The sequence below is a fragment of the Nicotiana sylvestris genome, chromosome 12 (assembly GCF_000393655.2).
Source record: "Nicotiana sylvestris chromosome 12, ASM39365v2, whole genome shotgun sequence".
NCBI lineage: Eukaryota > Viridiplantae > Streptophyta > Magnoliopsida > Solanales > Solanaceae > Nicotiana > Nicotiana sylvestris.
This window is the reverse complement of record NC_091068.1, coordinates 132398566-132423661: the sequence shown is the minus strand read 5'-3', so window position 1 is coordinate 132423661 and position 25096 is coordinate 132398566. Positions and strand designations below refer to the sequence as shown.

Here is a 25096-nt window from a genome sequence, read left to right as displayed (position 1 = left end):
TTTGCTATTTCTATTATTAAGACTGTCTTTTATTTTCATTTTGGCCTTTCATTTTGTAAGACGAATTACCAAAGGCTAAAGTCAAATTGTACTGCACATACGCAATTAGGCTTTATCCGAAAAAAATTAAAAAGAGTACTATTACAGATCGTTCCAGAGCGATGACACTGTTGTTAAAATTTCCCAATTTTACAAATAAAAGTTCAGTGCTTTGAACTCTAATTTAAGGATCTGATGCTCTATAATCAGCTAGGGTTCAATATATTTGATAGTACAACTATAAAGTATAACTGACACTGGTGTTTAACCCTGGGGAGACGAAATTGTGGAATTGTGAATTGTAATTGCACCGATTGGATTAGGTCAATGTTCCGAATGGAGATTGACTCATCGCCCGAGTCAAACACGCTCACTTTTCGGGACCGTATTCTTCAGGTAATCATATATTGGTCGTGTTTGAGGCAATTATAATTTACAAGATTCATTTTTTGATTCTATATTTGTTCTGTTTTTTTGTTTTGTTTTTGTTTTCCTGTTTTCGAATTAAGCTCTGCAGCAAGACAATGACCGGGGGTGGGGGTGGGGGTGGGAGGGGAGCAAAACATTCAAATGGACCTTTTTCATAGTTCTCAGTAAATTGACATGTCAGCTGACCAAATGTGCGAATATTTAAACATTTGCATTGAGGTTATATGTTACTTAGAGTTTGCACCCGCTTATTTATCTGTAAGAAGAGGGAACAGACAAAGACGAATCCACAATTTGAACTTTATGGGTTTGGGATTCTAGGACAATGACCTCAAGTGCTAGTTACCGGGTTCATAATTTTAATATTTGTACATATCTAGTGAATTTCCTGACACATATTTAGGATTTGGGGAAAAGCTACTTTACTTCCTCCTCTGGGAACAGACCATGCAATATCATGGTCTACTGAGAGGACCCTATCTAAATTAGGAGCAGTTTTTCTTAAATCCTGTTCTTAAGTTGTTCAATAGAAGATCCAAAAACTGTTGTTGGATGAGAAGAAAATCATTCTCGTGTAATTGGCCATAACAAATGGAACTTTTTGGCTGAAGCTGATTTACTATTAATCCTATGATTAAGAAACAAGGTAGTCTTTTACTTTGGAAATTGAAGGATGGCTACATGGAGGCAGGATTTTAGGTAGCCAAAAAGGAGAGTGTTAACTTAGGGGATTATTCGAAGACTCTGCGTGCTTTTGAGGCTATATGGAGATTTAAATTGTTTGATGTACGAGTAGTTCTGCTATAAGGGGTCTTGACGTTTGACTAGGAGGAGCTTATGTTGTTGGACAAATGAATCAGACGGTTATCAGTGGGCGGTGGAGTTTTCATAATGGTGATTGGTGAGTGGTAAGACAATTAAAGTAAGGATCTGCAGGTGAAAATGGGAGAAGCATATCTGTTATTTGATGATTTGCAGATAGATATAGAAGAAAGATTTTGGTTGGTAAAGTGAAAATGCATGACCCCATTGTCACTATTTAAGGTGTTATGTAAATGGTGATATTGTAAGGCTTAGAACTGATTCATTGTAAAAAAAAGAAGGCTTAGAACTGATTTTTTAATGTTTGAAATTATTAGGGTCATAAATGGATCACCTAGTAACGAGGTCAGTAGTGGTCAGAGGCAAAAAAGAAGAAGAGTACCTTTGCTTAGAGATGGTCCTTTTCAGGTTGCATCAAGGAGGATTCTAAGTTTCGAGGAAAAGGAACATAGACACAGTTACAGAATTTGCAGCTTTCTTCCCCTCTCTTTTCTCTTTTATGCTTTCATGTATTGAAAGTTCAATTTCCAAGAGATGCAATGATGGCCTACATGTTTTTATTGCGATGGTACTTGTTGCTCTCTTAGTACTTACCAAAAAAAAAGGTACTTGTTGCTCTCATAATATCTGCTGCCTTCTTGTTAGATGATATCGATCAATCGAGCAACTACGCCACAATCCCAAACTAGTTGGGTTCGGCTGTATGAATCCTCTATATTTATCCCGCTCTATTCTCATTTCATTCCAATAGTTCTTTGTTCTTATTAGATGATATATTTAGGAAAAATAGTTTGGATATGTGTTGTGTATCTCTCGGAAACTGGCTCTTAAAGCACTAATGTTGGGACAACTCAAATGCTTCCTTATGGCTTTTGTGATTTTTATGGTTGAGAACTATGCTCGCCCTCTTCCCATTCTCAGAACTGTGCAGAATATCCCTTCGATCAACTATTGTTTTCCTTTCTTCCTTTGTTTATTTAGGGGGAGGGGGGTAGTTGGTTCTAGTTGGTGCTACTTTATTAACCCTAGTTGACTAGTTATTATATGTTTTAGCTGTCGAGATTAAAAGGAAAATCATAAACAATGATGGGTATATCGCATTTTCCCTGCTTTGATAGTAAATTCTGCCATTTCTAGATATTTTTGTATGGTGTGGAGGAATGACTATGAATAGGATAAGTGAACTGTGAGAATCAGAAAAGAAAAACAGATTTGATCTCTTGTTGATATTTTGTCTATTCCCTATTTGTTCTTGGTTTAAGAAGTGGGAATTGGTTCTTTCAAATGGATCTTAACATCTAACCCCTTGTTCTCTTGTCAGAGGCTTGACAGTCTTGGAGTTCCTGCAGAGAATTTGGAACAACTAGAGCCTGGTTTAGTTGCTTATGTGAAGAGTAATAAGTCTCAAATGGGAGAGTTGGTCTCTGCACTTTTGCCTACTAATGAGGAGGCAATGGAGGTTATTACAGAACAGCAAATAGAGTCTCCAAAATCCACCGGCAGCTCAAGCATTAATGTTAAAGATTTATTCGGAGAAAGTATGAATTGGTTACAGTGGTTGATGTTTGACGGTGAACCAAGTAGAGCACTGGAGCAACTGGCAGACACTGGTCAGCGTGGTGTTTGTGGGGCCGTTTGGGGTAACAATGACATTGCATATCGTTGCCGTACATGTGAGCATGATCCAACATGTGCAATTTGTGTTCCATGTTTCCAGAATGGGAACCACAAGGACCACGATTACTCTATCATTTATACAGGTGGGGGTTGCTGCGATTGTGGAGATGTTACTGCTTGGAAACGTGAAGGGTTCTGTTCCAAGCATAAAGGTGCTGAGCAGATACAACCTCTTCCAGAGGAGTTTGCAAACTCATTGGGGCCTGTACTTGATTTATTACTGTCTTCTTGGAGAAATAGGCTCCTATTTCCAGAAAGCGTCTCCGAGCAAAGCCCAAGAGAAAATGATCATACTACTGAGCTCAAAACGGTTACAGATGAGTTGACATCTGCAGTGGTGGAGATGCTATTGAAGTTCTGTAAGCATAGTGAAAGTTTGCTTAGTTTTATCTCTAGGAGAGTATCTTCTTCAGCAGGGTTACTAGATATTCTGGTGAGGGCAGAGAGGTTCATGGTCACTGAAGAAAATGTGAAGAAGATTCATGAATTGCTATTGAAATTATTGGGCGAACCTCAATTTAAATACGAATTTGCAAAAGTATTTATGAGCTATTACCCAACTGTTGTGAATGAGGCAATAAGGGAATGTAATGATACAGTTTTCAACAAATATCCTCTACTATCAACATTCTCCGTGCAGATATTTACGGTGCCTACTTTGACCCCACGCCTTGTGAAGGAAATGAATCTTTTGTCCATGCTGTTGGGATGTTTAGGGGACATACTTGTGTCTTGCGCTGGAGAAGATGGTAAATTGCAGGTAATGCTCTATGCTTTCAATTTATCAATAAGCATGATTTGGATAATTATATTACATTAAGGATCATTGTTATTATTGTGCGAAATCTAAAGTTCTGATATAAGCATATTTATATACTTGTTTTTTTCCCGATAAAAAACATATTTATATACTTGTTAAACGTGTGTAAATAGCAATCCTCTTTCCTTCTCCGTTTAGACGTGTGTAAAAATCTCCTTGTGTAGCTTATGTTACTAAGACGGGGACGCTTGGGATAATAGTAAGAATTGCTGCCGTTGACCAGAAGGTTATGGTTCAAGCCGTGGAAAGAGCCTCCTATAGAAATGCAAGAAGGCTGTGTATAATCGATCCAATATGGTCCGATCTTTCCTTGGACCCGCACATAACGGGATCCTGGTGCACTAAGCTGCCCTTTAGCTTATTTTACTAAATATGTTCTTCCTTGTTCTTGGATGGAGATGTATGTATGATTCCTCTGCAAAATTTTGTATATTAGGTGTAGACTTCTTTGGATATCACCTCATAAATGCTCTAACTTTTCCTATGCATGGATAGATTAAGCTATAAATTACATCGAATATAGGAGTTGAAATGAAGTCATACAACATAACTTTTTTAATGAGTCGGAATCAGAATACATAAAATAGTTTTAGTTTCTGCGATATGTAGACAAATGCGTGAAATGAAGGCCATTAACTCCTGCACTAGAATCTGTTCTCATCTTATTTTAATAGAATAGCCTTGAATGGCCAAGTTTGGTTTTGAATCTCGTGTGTATTAGTTGACCTGACGTTCAAAAATAAATTTCTTTGCTCTGCTTTTTTCCTCCGTTGGTGGTTGGATCAACTTGCACAACTCGACTATTTTTTTTTTGATAAGGGCACAACTCGACTATTCTACTGAGTACCTCATACTCCCACTGGTTAATTAGGATTCTTTCTTTATATAGGGGGTTCCTTTTTGTTTAATGCATTGAACTTTATCCACTATATCTTACTTAAAGAAATACCTTACGAGTTAAGAGAATAATAGACACAACCATAATTAATAACGTAGAGGGTCCTTTATTTATTTATTTACTTATTTTTTAATTTAATTTCATCATATTTTGCCTTCTATATCTTTTATATACTTTTAGCATGTAATAGTTACCAATACAAGGAATATCGACTTCGGAGTAACTTTGCTACCAAAGCTTATGCATATGGAAGAAATCACCTAGCTTTTTGCCTCTGTTGGGATTCGAGATAAGATCTCCCATGATCTTCATTCTAACTTTATCAACCAATAGGGACACTGTTGGCTGCGAAAATTTCTTCTCTGTTTCGACGACATAAGCAAAAAAAGCAATATCAGCTAGTATTTAAACATATAACTGCTAGATCATTTTTTCATGGGTCATTATATTTTTCCCAAGGTCAAATGCTCTTTAATGCATCCATTAATGCTGTGTTTTTGAGTGTGAATAATTATGTATAGTCATAGTTTAGTTGGCAATTCATTGTTTTAATGAATTTTTACTGAACACCTTTGTCAGATTATTCACCATTGGGGTTTCTGATGTACACCTTGACCGATTTTTTATTTTTATTTTTTATGATAAGGGAAACACTTGACTAATTGATTAAGAGGAATTTCCAAGTGCTTCCGTCTTGGTTCTTTTCTCCTCTGTAGTGGAGTAAATGCTCTCCGTTGATGGCTGTCTTTAGCAGGTCATCTGAGCATAAATTGCGCTGGATGTAGTTTATCTGAAAGTTAATTAACGGTGGTTGGTATGTTACTTCATAATCCATTTAAAAGAAACAATGAAGGAGAAATGTTCATGCTTGACAAAGGTGCTTGATAAAATTGTGCTCTTTTCTTGGGCTTACTTTCCGCCGATCAAACAAGGATGTCATCTGAAATATATGAACACTCAATATGAGTTTTATTTCTGGTGGACCTTAGGCCCTTTGCAAATGCAGAACTAGTTTGTTTTCTTTTCCTTTTCTTTCTTTTTACAGTTCTGTTCAGTGATGACATACCTAGTCTTGTTTGATTTTCTGCTCGTTTTACCTAGGTTTTATGATATTGTCAGTTCGCTTTTACTATTAGCTGTATTACCATATTTCTGTATTGCCAGCCATTGGTTTGCTGAGGTTGCTTGGTTATTCAGGTCATGAAATGGGCAAATTTGTATGAAACTACTCTCCGTGTGGTTGAAGATATCCGATTTGTCATGAGCCATTCTGCTGTACCCAGATATGTGACTTGTGATCGAAGAGATATATTGAGAACATGGATGAAACTACTGGCTTTTGTGCAAGGAATGAACCCACAAAAAAGAGAAACTGGTGTTCATGTAGAAGAAGAGGATGAGAATATGCATTTGCCTTTTGTTTTGGGTCATTCTATTGCAAATATTCATTCTCTTTTGGCGGGTGGTGCTTTCTCTATGAGTAGTGCAGAAGATGCTGATGATACTTTCTCCAATACACACACAGAAGATTTTGAAGAACAAGATAGCCAAAGACATGCAAAAGTGGGAAGGCTATCACAGGAAAGTTCTGTATGCAGTATGACTGGAAGGAGTCCACTAGAACACACATCCAGCCCCCCTGAAGTAATATCTGATAGTTTTTCAGTATCATCATCGGTTTTATGTTTAACATTCGAGTGCATAAACGCCATTGAAAATTGGCTGGTAGTCGATAACTCTTTGGGACCTCTCCTTCAGATATTATGTCCAAAAAAAAGTTCTACTCCTGGCAATAATTTCTCCGTGTTTAAAAAGACACTTTCAAAGTTTAGAAGAGGCAGAGAAATCCTCAAGTCACAGAATCCTCCTTCAAATGGCGTTAGACTCTCGACTTCTGCTGAAGGTTCTAATAAAGAATATTTTTATCCTTCCCGGAATGGTGGCACTACCTTGGATTCTGGCCAAAGTTCCGGCCGAGAAGCAGCTTGCCTTGGTGGTCATGATGCCAGTTTGCTGGAAGGAGATCATGCATCTGAATTAGAAGCTCTCCGGTTGCTGAGTTTGTCTGATTGGCCTGATATAGTATATAAAGTTAGTTTGCAGGATATATCTGTTCACATTCCATTGCACCGATTACTTTCGATGGTTTTACAGAAGGCACTAGGAAAATGTTATGGGGAGACTGCACAACCAGGTGCTATTTCTGCTAATTTGTCATCTTCTATCCCTTGTGACTTTTTTGGACATATTCTGGGAGGCTACCACCCACATGGGTTTTCTGCCTTCATTATGGAACACACTCTTCGGATTAGGGTGTTTTGTGCTCAGGTTCATGCTGGAATGTGGCGTAAGAATGGTGATGCGGCCATATTATCCTGTGAGTGCTATCGCTCTGTTCGCTGGTACGTAAATGGTTCAATGTGCAATCTTTATACATGGCCCTACAATGTAGACTAAGGAATTTCTTTTGTTATGCTAATCTATATGAGATTTAATCTTTAAAGATTCCTCAGATAGTATTTAAACATTCTTCTTCTGAACTTTTTGTGCAGGTCTGAGCAGGGTCTGGAACTTGACCTCTTTCTGCTTCAATGCTGTGCTGCACTAGCCCCTGCTGATCTATTTATTAATAGAATCTTAGAACGTTTTGAGCTATCAAATTACTTATCCTTCAATCTTGAACGCCCTAGTGAGTATGTCTCACATTTCCTTTTCTTTCCTAGACGACTTCCGTTTTTCATCCACTATGTGTTTGCTTCAGCGGATTAAATATATAGCACTCTTTTCTTTAATTAATGATTTAGTCTTAAAGTACACCATCAGTACATATGGACGATCTTGACACTTAGATTGGTCATTGTCATAATAATCATATTCCATAATTTGTTCTTAATTGTACAAAAGTAATACTTGTGATTAATACTGGTCCTTTCAATTAGTCTTGTTAAGTGATATACACATTTATCATATGTTTAACAGTGGTTAGATCCTTATAGAAAGAAATGCTTGATTAGTTACATCTTTCCGAACTTTTTTAGCAACAATTCCATTTTGGAAAAGTGGTAGTGAAAAATGTTGATGGTTTTATATATTTTGAGATTTTCTGATGATAGTTTTGCTCTTGAGAATAAATTATTCTGATGGCTTTTTCTATTGAATATTTACATTACATGTGTTACTGAGTAGCATATAATCTTCCAGATTTTTTTGGTATGTCCTTACTAGTACTAAAAAGCAAAAAAGAAAATAACCCAAGAGATGATAGAAGAGTCACTGATCTTGTTAAAATTTGTAATTTTTATAGTTTCACTGGAGCCAAAGATGTTAAATTGTGTCTTATTTCATGAATCATGGGAGAGGTGTCTGCACAAATCTGCATATCCTGAAACTTAAAACAAATAAGATCAGAAAGAAGATTGGATAATAGCTAGGGACATGTTTTTTATATTTAACTTCTCCCTTGAAGAGAGAGAGTGCGTGTGGGGCGGGGGAGGGGTTAGACATTGTCCCCTACCTTGGATATTAATATCTAAAGATGAAATACATAAAGGAGGGGGAGGCGATAAGGTACCCCGTATGCTATTTTATAGTTGAACCTACTCAACTCTTTTCACTGTGAGTACTTTACAAAGGTTTCTAAAAATCATGCCTATAGTGATCATTATACATGTCGGGAAAAAAATGTATAGGGATGTGTCGGACATCTATGAATAGAGTCATCCTTGCATTCACATGATTTTGACGAGTCAAACAAAAAAAGAAACCCTTTTAAGATCGCTTGCTGGAGGATTTTTGGTTGCTTATTAGAGAACAGCGGGAGTTTGTATAGGGGTTCTTAGTTGCTATATACTCTTTGAGTTGATTGATGGTCCCTTCATTGAGGCTATTGCTGGACATAGATTGGCTAATATTCTTATTGGTTAACTAGACTTGAATTTTGATTCACTTGAGATCTGCACTGTATGTTTTTGCTTGATAGTGTATCTTGTTGTATATGTTCTGTATTGATAATGTGTGATGCTTTGGGATCTCACAAGTACTTTTTCCATGCATCTAATACTTGCTCTATCTAATACCATTTGCCATTCTTTTCAGGTATGAACCGGCTTTAGTTCAAGAGATGCTTACTCTAATTATTCAAATAGTGAAAGAACGACGGTTTTGTGGGCTAACCTTGAGCGGATGTTTGCAAAGAGAGTTGGTGTATAGACTATCAATTGGTGATGCCACTCATAGTCAGTTGGTGAAGTCTCTTCCTCGTGACCTCTCCAAGATTGATAAATTTCAGGAAGTTTTGGACAGAATAGCAATGTATTCAAATCCCTCTGGCATGAATCAGGTTTATGTCTAACATTTTGTTTATTCTTTAACCCTTGTACATTTCCAAAGGAAATCAATCTGATATTTTGATATCCTGTGATGTCCACTAATTCCTTATCTATCACAGGGTATGTACAAACTGCGGTTACCCTATTGGAAGGAACTGGATCTGTACCATCCTCGATGGAGTTCAAGGGACTTGCAAGTTGCCGAAGAAAGATATATGCTTTTCTGTAATGCATCAGCATTGACCACTCAGCTTCCAGGATGGAGCATGATTTATCAACCTCTTAGTCGAATAGCTGAAGTAGCTACCTGTAGGACGATCCTCCAAATTATCCGCACAGTTGTATCTTATGCTGCTTTTTCTGATAAATCAAATGCTTCACGTGCTCCAGATGGTGTTCTGTTAACATCACTGCATTTGCTGTCGCTAGCATTGGATATTTGTTATGCACATAGGGAATCTGGTGAACATTCTTGCTGTGAGGGTGACATTGTTCCTATTTTAGCACTAGCTTGTGAAGAAATATCAGTGGGTAGATTTGGTGATCAGAGCTTGCTGTCTCTACTCGTTTTCTTAATGAGGAAACATAAGAAAGTAAATGACTTTATGGAAGCTGGAATGTTTAATCTGTCATCTTTGATTGAAAGTCTCCTGAAGAAATTTGCTGAACTACAACCCGAATGCATGGACAAACTGCAAGACCTTGCTCCGGAAGTGGTCAATCAATTATCTCGATCCTTTCCAAGTGATGATACTAATAGCTTCAGATCATTTTCAGACAGTGATAAGCGTAAGGCTAAAGCTCGAGAGAGACAAGCTGCTATACTGGTGAGATTACACAAGAGAAAGTTAATGATATGTTGTTCAATAATTTGCTAAATATGGCCTGTTCAAAAAATAATTTGGTAGATATGGATAGTCTGTTTTCAGCTCTCTAAGCAATTAGCGGGAAGTTGTTGATTTTGCTGCTCTGTTGTGTCGACTGTTTGCTATGTATGTCAAGACTTGAGAATTGGAAATTCCTTCTTTGGCATACGGGCGAGGGATAGTCTAATGGTAAAGACCCACATCCAACCATAAGGTTTGGGGTTCGAGTCACATGCAACTGGACTTCTAGGTAGGGGGTTTGGGGGTAGTAGACGGTACCAAATCAAAAAATAATTATCCTTATCTGGCATACAGGTTTTAGCAATCTCCACATTAAATTCTACATGCTTGGTCAAAGCAACTTTCGTTTTTGTCTAATAGCAGTATTTAAAAAAAATACATGTTTGGTATAAAAATCTTTATGTACCAGAAAAGGATAATGTTAGTGGAATGAAAATAATAGGGTAAACTAACATCCCTCTAGTTACAATCACAAAAATACATTCTCTATTGTCTAAAATCACAATCTTCCCTGTTAGTGATTTGGCTGGTGAAGTTAACTTTGAGTCTATTGACTACGTTATGCCTTACCTGGACTATAGGCGTATAATGTTCAGAATAATATTTATTTTTTTAAGTAAAATTATAAGCTAAAAATTCTTCAGTTGATTAGTGAAGGTATCTCTTTTCTTAACTCAGAAAAGTGTATTAACATCTTTTGTGTCAATATGTGTAATTACAATGACCAAATGAAAAATAATACAACTTAGTATTAATGACAAAGCAACAACAACAATAACAACAACAACGGCCTAGTGTAATCCCACTAGTGGGGTCTGGGGAGGCTAATGTGTACGCAGACCTTACCCCTACCCTTAGAGGCAGAGAGGCTGTTTCCAGGAGACCCTCAGCTCAAGAAGGAAATAAGAGACGATATATTAGTACCATCAATAGAATCATAATAAAATAACAACAATATAGGAAATACAAAATAGATGGAAAGTACAATAATAACTAGTAGATAAAGCCATGCATCAGTAGATAACCACTAGCATCCTAAAACTAAATCTTAAATGTCTAGTCCTACTCGAGTGTGCCGTAGAAATATTCGCAACTTCCTCCTAACCTACAACCTTAATGCTCGACCTCCACAATACCCTGTCAAGGGCCATGTCCTCAGTAATCCTAAGTCGCGCCATGTCCTGCCTGATCACCTCTCCCCAATCCTTCTTGGACCGCCCTCTACCTCTCCTCGTGCCCATCACAGCCAGTCGCTCACACCTCCTCACCGATGCATCAGTGCTCCTCCTCTGAATGTGCCCGAACCATCTGAGTCTTGCTTCCCGCATCTTGTCCTCCATGGGGGCCACGCCCACCTTCTCCCGAATATCTTCATTCCTAATCATATCCATCTTAGTGTGCCCGCACATCCACCTCAACATTCTCATCTTTGCTACTTTCATCTTCTGGATGTGTGATTTCTTAACCGGCCAACACTCAGTCCCGTACAATAAGGCAAGCCTAACCACTGCTCTATAGAACTTACCTTTTAGTAACGTTGACACTTTCTTGTCACACAGGACACCCGACGCTAACCTCCACTTCATCCACCCTACCCCAATACGGTGTGTGACATCCTCATCGATCTCCCCAATCCCCTGCATAACCGACCCAAGGTACTTGAAACTACCCCTCTTGGGAATAACTTGAGAGTTAAGCCTCACGTCCACTACCGCTTCCGTCGGCTCGACGCTGAACTTGCACTCTAGGTATTCCATCTTAGTCCTGCTCAACTTGAAACCCTTCGACTCAAGGGCCTGTCTCCAGACCTCCAACCTCTCATTGATGCCGCCTCGTGTCTCATCAATTAGAACTATGTCATCAGCAAATAGCATACACCATGGCACCTCCCCTTGAATATGATGAGTCAGTACGTCCATCACCAGGGCAAATAGGAATGGGCTGAGCGCAGACTCTTGATGCAACCCCATATCAACCGGAAAGTGCTCTGAGTCGCCTCCTACTGTCCTAACTCTTGTCTTAGCTCCATCATACATATCTTTAATCACCCTAATGTAGGCAACTGGAACCCCTTTAGCCTCCAAACAGCTCCATAGAACCTCCCTAGGAACCCTATCGTACACTTTCTCCAAATCAATAAACACCATGTGGAGGTCCTTCTTCCTATCCCTGTACTGTTCCACCATCCTCCTAATTAGGTGGATAGCTTCTGTGGTAGAACGCCCCGGCATGAACCCATACTGGTTGTCTGAAATAGACACCGTCCTTCGCACTCTCATTTTTACCACTTTCTCCCAAACTTTCATGGTATGGCTTAGTAATTTGATACCCATATAATTGTTACAACATTGGATATCACCTTTATTCTTGTACAACAGAACCATTGTACTCCACCTCCACTCCTCAGGCATCCTATTCGTCTTGAATATAACATTAAACAACTCAGTCAGCCATTCCAAACCTGCTCTACCCACACACCTCCAAAGTTCAACCGGAATTTCGTCTGGCCCGGTTGCTTTGCCCCTACTCATCTTACGCATTGCCTCCATGACCTCCTCGACCTCAATGTGCCTACAAATGCTAATGTCATTGAGACTGTCGGCATTCCTCAATTCACCTAGAACAATATCTTGATCCCCTTCTTCATTTAGAAGTTTATGAAAGTAGGTCTGCCATCTCCTCTTAATCTGGTCATCCCCCATCAAAACGAAATGACAAAGCATTCGTACTTAATGTAGGTTATGCTATAATTGCTGCTACTGAGAATATTCTGCCTCACACCTGTTCAGGGCAAGAAACCTATTCCATTCCACATGAAGTAGGAGACCTAACTTTATCCTGCAATACTACAATGCATATTCTCCGGAGGAGGAGGATGGTGACCTAGCAAACTCTACCTTCTTTAGTATTATCACAGCTGCATAATTTAATTAACAGAAGTTCTCCCAAACTGCAAAACATCCTTCTAGGGTTCCAAACAGGCAATTGTAATATTTTTTAGATGAACAGGCAATTGTAATTGTTATTATATCTGTGTCTATGACTTGATACTTTATACACCGCAAAGGATAACACTGGAACAATACTTTCCTCCATCATATCTTGAACAAGTATTAATGTCAAGTCTACCATGGAATGTTGGAGACCCAAATATTTATATCATGGAGGGAATTATTGTTCCAGATAAGAACCTAAGCGTGTGGCTTCGTTGTCAATGAAAGGGGAGGAGAACCATGGGTCTCAAGTTCAAGTCCCGCAAAGGCAAAAAGCACTAGGTTTTTACTTTCCATCAGTCCAAGCCTTGGTGGATAGAGTTACCTGGTATCTGTTGTTGGTGGGAGGTAGCAAGTATCTCGTGATATTAATCAAGGTGTGTGCAAGCTGGTCCGGACACGATTATAAAAAGAGTAGTTTCTTCCCATTTGCCTAAGTCTTGGTGGCAAGAGTTACCCTGTATCTGTGCTGGTGGGAGATAGCAGGTACCTTGTGAAGTTGTCGAGGTGTATGCGCAACTGGCCTGGAAACTAACATCAATTTTAATAAAAGAGAGTATTTCCGAATAAAGGAAGACAGTTGGATACCTGTTTGAACTTACATATTACCAAATATGGTAACAGACATGTACATGTATCTCCTATTTATTAACATGCACTGTCCCCATAAAAAAGCTCCTTGGTGCTAAAAAGAATCAAGTGTTGCAATTTAGTTTTCTCCCTAAAGTTGAAGCTAGCATTGCTTTTCCTCTATATATGAAACATAGATTTAGAGAATTGCACAACATATCATAGATTTGAATGTTGTTTGTGTCATTGTCATTCTGATACATACTTCCATTGCGCTATGTTGCCATACCATAGTAGAACTAGAGAAAACTTGATCTCTCTGTTTTTAGTTAATAGTACAGGGAGAATCTGGTTTGACTCGGTCACTTTCTCAATGCACTCCATGCCTACTTTACAGGAGAAGATGAGGGCCCAGCAATCCAAGTTTTTAGCAAGCATTGATACCACAGCAGATGCTGCTGCAGATGATTCTGAACGTGGTAAAGAGTTATGCAATTCAGATGGTAGACCTAGATCTGAAGAGGCTACTCCTGTGATTTGCTCTCTTTGCCATGACCCAAATTCTAAAAGCCCTGTATCTTACCTAATTCTTCTTCAGGTAGGTGGCCCTATTTTATGTGTTGATATCATTGTCTTCTACTTGGATATGACTGGTGATTTATCTGATTATTGAACGTTAATTTATCCTCCTGATAAAGTGAACGATACTAATTTCATCTTGATTCCTGATATAAGAAATCCAGGCTTCTCAGTTTCACCAACAAAGGTCCTCCTTCATGGGAACAAACTCGCCGCTCTGGGAAAGAGCCCATGTCTTGTGCCAAAAAAATGAAAGACATTTTATCTGAAAGGAGCAATCTCTCAAGAAGTTCAGAAATTATTTCATCGTCTTGGTTAATGCAATTAATCCAAAATAAAGGAAATGAGCTTGCTTTAGAAGGACAACCTAATGAAGTGGAAGCATTTGTGGAATATATCAAGGCAAAATTCCCCTCAATGAAGAACATTCAACCTCCTTGTGTATCAAGCATTGTAAAGAAAAAGACAGTCTCTTCCTTTGAGATGCTAGAAGAACACATGTACTCGTTGATTCGGGAAGAAATGGATGTTAACTCATGGAACTGGGATCCTTTGAAAAATGATAAGCAGCTCTCAGCATTGGGTGGTAGTAGGCGTGCTGCGTCACTTTTGCTTGGAAGATACATTTCTGCTCTTTCAAGAGAACATAGTCCTTCTGCGTCGGTGAATAGCCACAAAGCACAACTGGAGTCAAGTATGGTGCGTCCAGCATATGATGGATTTGGTCCATCAGATTGTGATGGGGTATATCTTTCATCCTGTGGTCATGCGGTGCATCAGGGATGTCTTGACCGCTATTTATCATCGCTAAAGGAAAGGTACTAATTTCTTAACCAAAAAAGTGGGTGGGTGCCTTGTAAGCTTTTTTTATTCCTTCCTTTTGTTGTTGTACTTCTGAGGCTGTCTTAAGCCATTATCAATCTTTGCTGTTCTTCAAGATTTGATTTCGTTTGGTTCCTTTCATTTACCGACTTTACTGTCACGTCTATGTTATATTTGGCGAAATTCAATTTCTCTCTGTCACTGGGTTGTTTTCCTATCACTGATCTTCTATTTTAGTATACTTTATTCTAGTATTTCCTTCTCAAATTTAAAAAGGTTACTTTATGTTAGACTTACTATGCGGGATGTATTATTGTGCTCCATAGTTGGCCTTCCGTCCAATTCCTCAAGTTTATAGCAGTAATTGGCTCGTAACTTTTACGCAGGTATACCAGAAGACTTGTTATAGAAGGAGGTCATATTGTAAACCCGGATCAGGTTCAGAAACTCCTTTATATTCTTCTTCTCTGCTCTCTTATGGAGTGAATTGCTAAATTATTGTCATTTATTCTTTTTTTTCAGGGGGAGTTCCTCTGTCCTGTATGCCGTGGACTTGCCAACTCAGTGCTGCCAGCATTACCTGAAGACACTAAAAGGTCGACACAGTCTGTTTCAACTGGTCCATCAGATGCTGTAGGCCTTTCAGCACTTCGTTTTCAAGAAGCTTTATTTCTCCTGCAAAGCGCAGCTGATGTTGCTGGAAGTAAAGAGATTCTACACAGTTTTCCACTTCAGCAATTTGGGCAGATGAGAATAAATCTTGAATCTGTGGTTGGGGTATTATGTGAAATGTATTTCCCAGACAAGGATAAGATTTCAGAATCTGGTAGGCTTAGTAATTCTCTGATCTTGTTTGACACACTCAAGTACTCACTTGTATCAACAGAAATTGCTGCTCGATCTGTGAAGACTTCTTTAGCTCCAAACTACAGCCTTGATGCTCTATTCAAAGAACTCAAAGCTTCAAACTGTTTTATATTAGCCTTGTTACTAAGTATTGTACAAAGCACACGGACAAAGAATTCACTTACTGTCCTGTTGAGGTTAAGAGGTATTCAGTTGTTTGCAGAGTCTATATGCTCAGGCACTTCTGCAGATGAGCCTCCAGACAGTCCATCTGTTGGAGGTATGGTTCCTGCTCCATAAGTTGCTTTTTATGATTCTATTATTTATAAAGGATAGAGCTGAGATTCTGGGAACATGGATATAGTGGTAATTGATGTCGGGAATCTAGAAGCAGTTTATGATTGTTGGTGTGCTTTGCAGGTAATATGCAAGACATTTTGGAGTGTTCTGAAACAGAATTACAGTACCCCGATATTCAGTTCTGGAAACGAGCTTCTGATCCAGTTCTTGCACATGATGCTTTTTCATCATTAATGTGGGTGTTATATTGCCTTCCGAGCCCATTTCTGTCGTGCGAGGAATCATTCTTGTCTCTTGTTCATCTTTTCTATGTTGTCACTATCACTCAGGTTATTGCAAATTTTCTTCGTCCAATCGTTATCTTTGTTACAGATTAGGTCTTTTGTGCTTGATTGGTGCTAAGTCATTTCTTTTCTTTTCAGATTATAATTACCTATTGCAGAAAGCGGCAAACTAGTTTGACCGAGTCAGGAGGCAGTGATTCTCTGGTTACTGATGTCTACAGAATAATGGAGGAATATGGAGTTGCTTATAAATATTTTGATTCTAATCATATTGAAACTTGTGACATCAAAGATGCAATTCGTAGCCAGAGTTTTCCTTATTTAAGAAGATGTGCATTATTGTGGAAACTGATTCGTTCTTCTATATCAGAGCCATTTAGTGACGGGAATAACGTATTAGATGGATTACCATATTCCATGGCTGAAACAATGGAATGTGGTGAAAAAATTGCAGATGAGTTCATTGAGATTGAAAAATTGGAAAAGTTATTTAAGATTCCCCAACTTGATGATGTTATTAATGATAACATAATACGTTTTGTGGTTCCAAGATGGTTGCATCGTTTCTCCAAGCAGTTTGAAGCTCATAGTCTAAAGAGTGTTTTGTATTCTACCCCTGCTGTCCCATTTAAACTGATGCTTTTGCCTCATCTTTACCAGGACCTCTTACAGAGGTTGGTATATACATGCTCACATACATTATTTGACTTGTCTAAACTATCTTTTTATAACCCTGGAATGTTCTGCTACTTTCAGGTATATTAAACAGCACTGTCCAGACTGTGGAGTTGTACAGGAAGAGCCTGCATTGTGCTTGCTGTGTGGTAAACTGTGCTCTCCGAATTGGAAGTCATGTTGCGGGTACAAATGCACTTGCAATGCATCTTTCTTTTATTCTTCTAATAGTCCCTGAAATTCTGTTTGACATTTGATTTCGTCAGGGAAAGTGGGTGCCAAACACATGCAATGGTTTGTGGAGCGGGTACTGGGGTGTTCTTATTAGTCAGAGTAAGTGTTATTTCCTTTTTGTCTTGTTTACTTGACTTGATCTTTCTGATGCAATATACCGTCTTTTAGGGCAAGTAGAATGACTTATGATTGTCCTTTCACTACAGAAAACCACAATATTGCTTCAAAAATTCGCTCATCAGGCATCATGGCCTTCCCCATACTTGGACGCATTTGGTGAAGAGGTAAGTCAGTGGTTTAGCTATCCTTGCATAGTGTAAAAGGACTTGGATTGCGCAAGGTTAGTGTTTAGTTAACATCAATTTTTTTTTCTTCATCTACATTCTTAAGAATATGGAGGAAGAGAGAAAATAGACTGTTTCACCCAAGGAGAAAGCACTGAAAGTCTCAAGAAAATCCTCCCAAATTGGGGTCAATTCAGTAAGGCACCAAAGTTATTTTCCGTGCTTTTCTCCACAAACTGAAGAAAGTAGAGTTGGAACTGGTCATAAATGGTCGCCTCTTTGTAGCCATCTGCTGACAAGTCACTTTTCATATTGACCAAAAGGATGTTTCCCATCACCATCCCCTTTTTCTTCCGTCTTTCGCAATGCCAAACTCTCTTTCTCTCTCTCTCTCTCTCTCCATACATACATACATATATATATATGTGTGTGTGTGTGGGGGGTGTGTGTGTGTGTGTGTCTCCCCTCTTGGCGTGCTACTTTCTCTCCAACCCACAGCTCTAAAATGCAACCTGACATCCATCATCTTCTGCTGCTTCTCTGTGTTGTTGCCAGTGAATATATCAACTTTGGTTTGGGGGTATGGATCCAGCTCATAGCAGAAGAAAGACTTTGCTTCACACGTTGGTAGCAATATCTTCTTTTCACTCGAAGATTTGGAACAGCTATTTGTGGTTCTATTCCTTTATTTCATCTTCCATCTTTTTCTTTTTGGGGCTATGTTGGAGCTTGGATTTATGTGGTGAAGAACGGGAAAAGTGATTTTTTATAAGATGATGATAGGATACTCTCCGACCACTCCAAAGAAGTTTCTAAAATCCTGGGGAAAAACTAACATGAATTTGAAATGTGGTATTTGTGTAAAGTCGATATATAAAATGTTCTAATTGAGCAGCCCCGAGTTCAGTAGTTTTTGAAGGCCTTTTTGTGCTCTCATGGTGGGCTTGGATCAGTGTTGTCAAAGGCGCGCTTAAGCCCTGAAGCGAGGCTCAAAACATGTTGAGCGCTTCGCCTCGCTTTGTGGGCGCTTTAGTGTCGCATCAAGGCTCTAAGGCATACTTTTCCTTGCCAATGAGTGTAATCCTATTAAACTATTGATATTTTACTTTATCGTAATTTTTTTTTCAATTTCTTTGTCCATATATTTGCTATTCATGCTTATAATTGTTTGTCTTGGACTACATATACATATTTTTACTTTTTTCTCCGGCTGCGCCTTTTTTCATTAAAGCCCACGCTTTATTGCGCTTTGCGCTTAAAGCCCAACCTTAGAGCTTTTTTGCACTTTTCACCTTTGATAACACTGGCTTGGATATAATTATCTTTCTTTTTATTGCTTCTTACTTGAGATTTTGCTACAAAGTGGGATAGACAATCAAGTAATTCATATCCTTCTTATAACCAGTTCGTTTTGGGCTTTAATTTTTGAAGTTGAATTGTGGGTCATGCATTTATTCAAATTAGAGCTAAATCTTTCAACTGATGGAGCACTATTTGTTAGAGGTTTAAAAGGCCACCTATTGGACGTCTTGCTACCTAATAATCAGTTTTGTAAGAAAAGGTTTTATTTGTCAAAAAAGGGGGACGGGTGTATAAGAATAGTGTTAACACATGGTTTGATGTTCTAATATTGATCAAGGCTTCAAGATACAGTGTTGTTCCATGGTTCATTCTACCCATTAGTATTTTCCTCATACAGCTAACCGTAATTTGCTTGTAAAAGATTAGTTCCTATCCTATTGGACATGCTTGGGTACATACTTGGCTTGTTCCCTTTCTTCCCTTTCAGCTCCTTCCCCGTAGTTTATATCATTATTCCCATTCTTCATGTATTTTGTGTTCCACAATGTATCTGGCACTAATATCAGAAGCTTTTTAACAGTCATATATTATGTACACGTAGGTTGCACGGTGCAAATAAAACAGTGCAAGAATATAGACATATTATTTTTAAAGCTGTGTATACTTCCTCTATAAAATGCTATTGCATTTCCCTCTTGGTGTTGTCCCAAAATGTATCCACTTTTTGATGAATGGCTTTCCTAGCTCCTGTCAATGTTCTTTACATATGATATTACCGAAACATGGATCCACTACCTCTCTCCTTGGAAGAGCAGCTTATTCTTGCTTGCTTAGGCTCTTATCTCTTTTGACCTATCAAGATAGATAGGCTATCTATAGTATATGAATAAATGTATAAGTTCATCAACGAGCTGTCTTTATCTCCACTTCTATTCACTATTTCCACTTAGAAACCCTCTATGTTTGTATACGATAAAATTTTGGACTTTTGCCTTGTCAAATTTGCGCAGCTTATTTGTGAAGAAGATTGATCTTTGATATATAAAATATGGCTTACTCTTTCTTCATTCGGGTTTCTGTGGTTCAGTAATAGATGTACTGCAAATAATTGGACTGTTGCTTAGTAGTCATATTAAGATTCAGCTCATCTATCTAGACGTCAATTTTGCAAATCATAGACCAAATGCCAGATGTAAAATAGAATTGTTGAAAGGAATAATGGAAAGTTCGCAAATAAATAAACATCTGAAACTTCTCTTGAAGGGCCAAAGCTTGTAAATACAGTATTAGTCTTTCAGATAAATTTCTTGGGAATTACAGAGTCTGACAGGACTAGGTGCATGCTGAAGCACGTTATGAAAATACCATACAACTGAAAATTGACAAACTTAAAAATGTGAAAGTGGAGTACCATGGAAGATGTATAGGAGTAAAAGAACTAAAAAAGAAGAAGAAGATGAAAGTCAAAATAGCACAGGACTCAAACATGTGAAGGATTAGAGATGCAAAAGTATCAAGTGGCAGTTTAGGTTCTATTTCAAAGGTTGCCCGCTATTTTGAACCGCCAAGCTCAAAATAAAATCTGGAACAATCTTGTTATGTACTTTTTTTATGTGAAGAAAAGTTTCTTTCTAAGTTTCTTGTACCCTCAAATCATCTTCAACTTTTTTGTTTTTGTTATGTATTTATTTATTTAGTTTTATATTTTGAGTCAAAAAGTGAGAAGAAATTTGGTCTCAGTCAAATTCATGTTAGGAAATGTCTCCAAAGTATCCAATTTGTGACAGTCCAACTTAATCTGTCATTAAGATATTTCTAAGGATCCGAAAGATAAGTGGTTTTTTTCCCCCTTGTTTTGTATTTCCTTCTTTTGTGGGTCAATGATTTTCAATCCTTGTCGAGACTAGTGTGGATGGATATACATGTGCAGTGCTATGGAATTTGGTGTTTATCATTTGGATCTTAAACTCTCTTTATACTTGCAGGATAGCGAAATGCATCGTGGGAAGCCATTGTATCTAAATGAGGAACGCTATGCTGCCTTAACTCATATGGTATAGAAAGAACTTTGCATAATTTACTGCTGCGGTGACTGAGTTTCTATTGTTGTACTATTTGTTAGGTGGTCTGATTAATGTCCTTGGAGGCAGTTCCTCTTATTGTGCTATTTGTTAGGTGGCCTGTTTAATGTCCTTGGAGATAAAGCAAGACAATGGGTTAAAAAAAAAAGACCCTGATCTATGGAGGAAAAGAGAAATAGAGAATCTTCCTTCTCTGATTATTATGGATTAACAGAAAAAGCTGTTGAAGGAACCGAAAGTAGTAGTATGGCTTAAGCTAGAGTTAATTATGTACACCATGTGCACCTCTGAGCTTTTAAATGTCTTAAAGTGCAAACAGTTAGCCACTGCTTAGGGACCTCATTTTGCTTAGACGGTTAAATGCGCTTTCATACATATATAATGTACTGAAAATTGAGCAGGTAAGACGTTAAGAGCCATTTTTTCTCGTTTCACAACGTTCATGGTTCTCTACTGCCAAATGTGCCTAAACTAGACTTACAGTAATTGCATGTCTTGTACTGTGTTGTCTTCTAATATTTTTTTACTTTTTCTTATTCCCCTTCCCTCTATCATTTGTCCTCTTCTTTGATGTTAGTAACTACCATGATTATCTCATCATAGCAAGGAAGTTTTGTAGGGTTATTAAAAGCGAGCGCTTCTCGCTTAAAGCGCTGAAGCGAGGCGAGGCGCAAGGTCTACGCTTTTCTGACCCAAAGCGAGGCATCCGAAAAAAAGCGAGCGCTTCAGGCAAAAAAGCGAGAAGCGAGGCGAGGAAAAAAAGTGAGAAAAGCCTGTTTAAGCGAGGTCCAGCGGCTGCCTAGGTTTTTTTCTAAAAAAATTTGCAAATACACTTACACACCTTTCTTCCAAAATATTTCTCGCTACTGCTACAAGCCAAAACATCCTGCGACATCTCTTCTTCAGTTCTTTTCTTATTCTCTCAAGGTAAGTTTCTCTTCTCTTCCTCTTCTGCTTTTCTCCAGTTTACCTGCTTCCTCTCGACTCCTCTCCTCGTTTCTCGTCTTCTCTTTCTCTTCTTCTTTTCTATTTTTTTTCAGTTCTTCTTTTCTCTATTCTACCCTGTTTTCTAGTTATGCTACTGCTCTGTTTTTTTATAAAAAAACTGTTGTTCACTGGTTCTGCCGTGTTCTTCCAGTTCTGTTTTTTTATTTTTTTTGGTGATTGTAGTAAATTCTATCTCATTATCCACTGGCATCAAGCCAAAATAAAGATCCAGCTTGGGCGTATGGAGTTGCAATTGGCAGTAGCACAAAAGTCCAATGTTATTTTAAGAATTGAAACATTTATTTAATATGTTATTTTTATTGAGTTCTTAGTCATTTATCTATGCCTATTTAGTACTATTTTTTATTTATATATTAAATTGCGCTTCACATGAAAAGAGCGCGCGCTTTGCTTTCCGCTTATCGCTTCGGTGAAGCGAGGCCGCCTCGCTTTTTTCCGCTTCTCGCTCTCCAAAACACTGGCTGTACTTCTGAGTTCTGAAATCTAAACGAGCATAGCTATTGCTTTAAATTCACATTTATCTTTATTCCATACCTCTAGTTATAGCAGCTTGCTAATTTATTTGAATCAACTATTTAGGTGGCTTCTCATGGACTGGATCGTAGTTCAAAGGTGCTTCGTCAGACGAATATTGGCGCTTTTTTCATGCTTTAGTTCGACTGTTTCGTAAGTTCTGGTAAAGGTCGTTTCATGATCACCATATTCGGTATATTTGTCTTTACTTACTGACAGGTAGTTTATCTTTATTCTTATCTGGACTCTTGCAGGTTAACTAGGTCCCCGGAATTAGTCAAAGATGGTAAAAAGTTATTAGCTGTCTGGTTCTGAGTTTTGACTCAGACACAGCATGTCCAATGTTCTGGGTTTGCTACTGTCTAATATACAAATTATCGAGGTTAGTCTATAATTTTGGCGTTTTCCTATTCTGAGAAACATTCGCTTCAGACGTAATGCAGTGTGTGAATAGATCAGTTTCATTTGCTTGTCTTGGAAGCAGGGTTCTCCAGACAGTTCCTTTTTGTGATTATTCGTGATTAATGGTTCTTATATTCCGTTTTTTGGTACAAAGTTAATTTATTTTTCCTGATATTTCAGTTAACGCTGTTAATGAAGTGCCTGAGCTAAAATACTTAAGGTGAAGTGCCTTAAGCCATGTTAGTGAAGTGGCTGAGATTTTAAAAAATGGTTTCCAACAAATGAACTCCAGACTTGGCACCAAAATTCTAGGTGGAGGCTCAAAATTGGTCAATGAGATTTTACAATAAACAATGCAATCTTGGTCAAGGACAGGCATTCTATTGGGATTTTCTGCATAGTAGGGCATTCTAGGAGCCCTCGTGGAAAACTCAGAGGTCTTAGACCAACTTGATTCTAAATACAGGGTTATTTGGCATCCTTGTCTGTGACTGTTAGGTCCAAGTTTTACATGATTTTAGCGAGTACTAGTTTCAGATAGTGTTTGCCAGAAGTCTTCTTATTTTGGTTTAATTTGGTTAGAGTTTGTATGTCAATTTAAGGATAAGAGTGATATTTAGAGAACATCTAATTTTAGAGGTCCCCATTTTTATCTTAAGAGAGAAATTATTGGGTATTGGGATGAAATTGGCCAAATAGAAGATGTTTTCCTTTTGAGGTTTCATATGAGGACCAAAAGATATGATTAAAAATCTATACATATAGCTTTATTCCTGGTTTATTTGGATTTTTTTTTTTGGGGTTGGGGGGGGGGGGGAGGGTGTGAGGGTTATTAGATCTTTAAATTTGCAGTTCTCTTGGAAATCTTTAGCCATCCAAAACTCTAGTGTATGAATTGACCTGTGAAATCTGATTAAAATGACTGGACTACGCTGCATCAGCCCCTCTGTTTCTTTTCTAAACTGATGGTAAAAATTTGAATCGTTTGAAGTAAACATATTTCTTTTCATTCCTCCGCGCACCACACAATCCCCCCCCCCACCCCCCCCCCACCCAAAAAAAAAAAAAAAAAACCCCGGTAAGCCAAAAAAATATGCTAGCCTTAAGTTCTGTTATGTTAGTTTTTAGTATTTAATCATCTATATAGTTGAGCTAGACGAGTGTCCTCAAATTTGATTTTTTTTGTTTGCATATGGTTTCCAAGGCAGTCAAGTAAGCATTTAATGCTTTGCCATTTTATTCCCTATGTTCCAAAGTCATTATCCAATTTGCTCAGTAATAGTTAAAAAAACTGGAATTTCTGAATGATAGTTGGACAGGTAATCAAAATAAAGTTGCATAGTTTCTGCGCAGGGTATTGCTGGGGGCAGGGTAACCTTAGTTGATATGTTATGCATTCAAGATGAGTTTGCAATATTACAATCTAATCTGATGTTTCACTAAATTTAATTTAGTTTTCGAAATCTTAATCAAAGCATAATAGTTTGTTAAGACTCAGAAAGGTTTAACACGGAAAATTACTAATAGAAGACGTCTAGAATAATTTTGTTAAGTTGAGCTGAACTTGGTGATAGATATGCTGCTAAATAAAAAGAAACAAAAACAATATTGACCTGCTAAGTATCTCTCCACTTTCATTCATGCGTGGGTGGGATGGACCTGTCTCATTGCCATCCCATCCCACATTCATGTTGCAGTCTCTACTGCTGCTGCTGCATTGAGATTTTCTGCTAAAAAATATTACAAAATGTTGTTGCGAAAAGTTTCATAGTGCCTCCCTCTGATTCTTCTTTTGTTTTGACGTTACTGCAACTTGCAAGCACCTGATCAATCCAGTCATTATTTTTTCCTGTGTTACTTTGTTCTCGTCTTCTTTTCTTCACAAGGAAATAGAAAAAATCCTTTGATGGTTCAGATTTGCTAATTTATGGCATGTTTAGCGTAGTTATTTTGCTAACATATAAGCATGTGGCAGATAAATAGGCTTGACATCTGCGGCAGAGAAGTAGGATTTGCTTTTACCGGAAAGGGATGTTTCGTAGCCCATGAAAGTGACTTTGGTGGAGCGGCTGATTATCACACATTGCTGTACAGAGATTGTAAATATATGTCGTGTTCTATTGTAGTTTTGATCCATTGAATTGGTTTCCTAAAGGTGTAAATTATAGTCTAAGTAGGTATATGGATTATTAATACGATATCCTTCCCCCTCCTCGCCAACCCCTTCTGACTACTGTGAAAATGTAGATTCAGACGTAATTAACAATATGTTGAAAAGCGATGATAGGTTTTGAGTTTTTCTT

The 25096-nt window shown here is 38.0% G+C and overlaps 1 protein-coding gene across 3 annotated transcripts; it reads left to right on the top strand.

Moving 5' to 3' along the window:
* On the top strand, positions 1–25096 carry LOC104249555 (E3 ubiquitin-protein ligase PRT6-like). 3 transcript variants are annotated; one of them, XM_009805996.2, is made up of 19 exons: positions 2–435; positions 2612–3727; positions 5883–7087; positions 7238–7378; positions 8781–9024; positions 9133–9840; positions 13861–14061; positions 14199–14860; positions 15251–15302; positions 15387–15990; positions 16131–16339; positions 16433–16968; positions 17051–17155; positions 17236–17302; positions 17410–17487; positions 20775–20843; positions 22458–22554; positions 22646–22773; positions 24769–25096. In XM_009805996.2, the coding sequence occupies exons 1-17, from the start codon at positions 367–369 to the stop codon at positions 22530–22532; spliced, it is 6141 nt and encodes a 2046-aa protein (XP_009804298.1). In that variant the 5' UTR covers positions 2–366; the 3' UTR covers positions 22533–22554; positions 22646–22773; positions 24769–25096. The 3 variants fall into 3 exon arrangements, with proteins under 3 accessions (XP_070021239.1, XP_009804298.1, XP_070021238.1); XM_070165137.1 differs by lacking the exon at positions 24769–25096 and adding an exon at positions 22974–23545; XM_070165138.1 differs by lacking the exons at positions 20775–20843; positions 22458–22554; positions 22646–22773; positions 24769–25096 and adding an exon at positions 18043–18245 and having other exon boundaries at positions 1–435; positions 17410–17543.

Bases quoted from the DNA above. Each gene is read 5' to 3' on its own strand.
- LOC104249555 (XM_009805996.2), top strand. From the start codon at position 367: ATGTTCCGAATGGAGATTGACTCATCGCCCGAGTCAAACACGCTCACT. The intron at 9,025-9,132 runs GTTTATGTCTAA...TATCTATCACAG, and splicing joins ATCCCTCTGGCATGAATCAG to GGTATGTACAAACTGCGGTT. The intron at 16,969-17,050 runs GTTGGTATATAC...TGCTACTTTCAG, and splicing joins TACCAGGACCTCTTACAGAG to GTATATTAAACAGCACTGTC.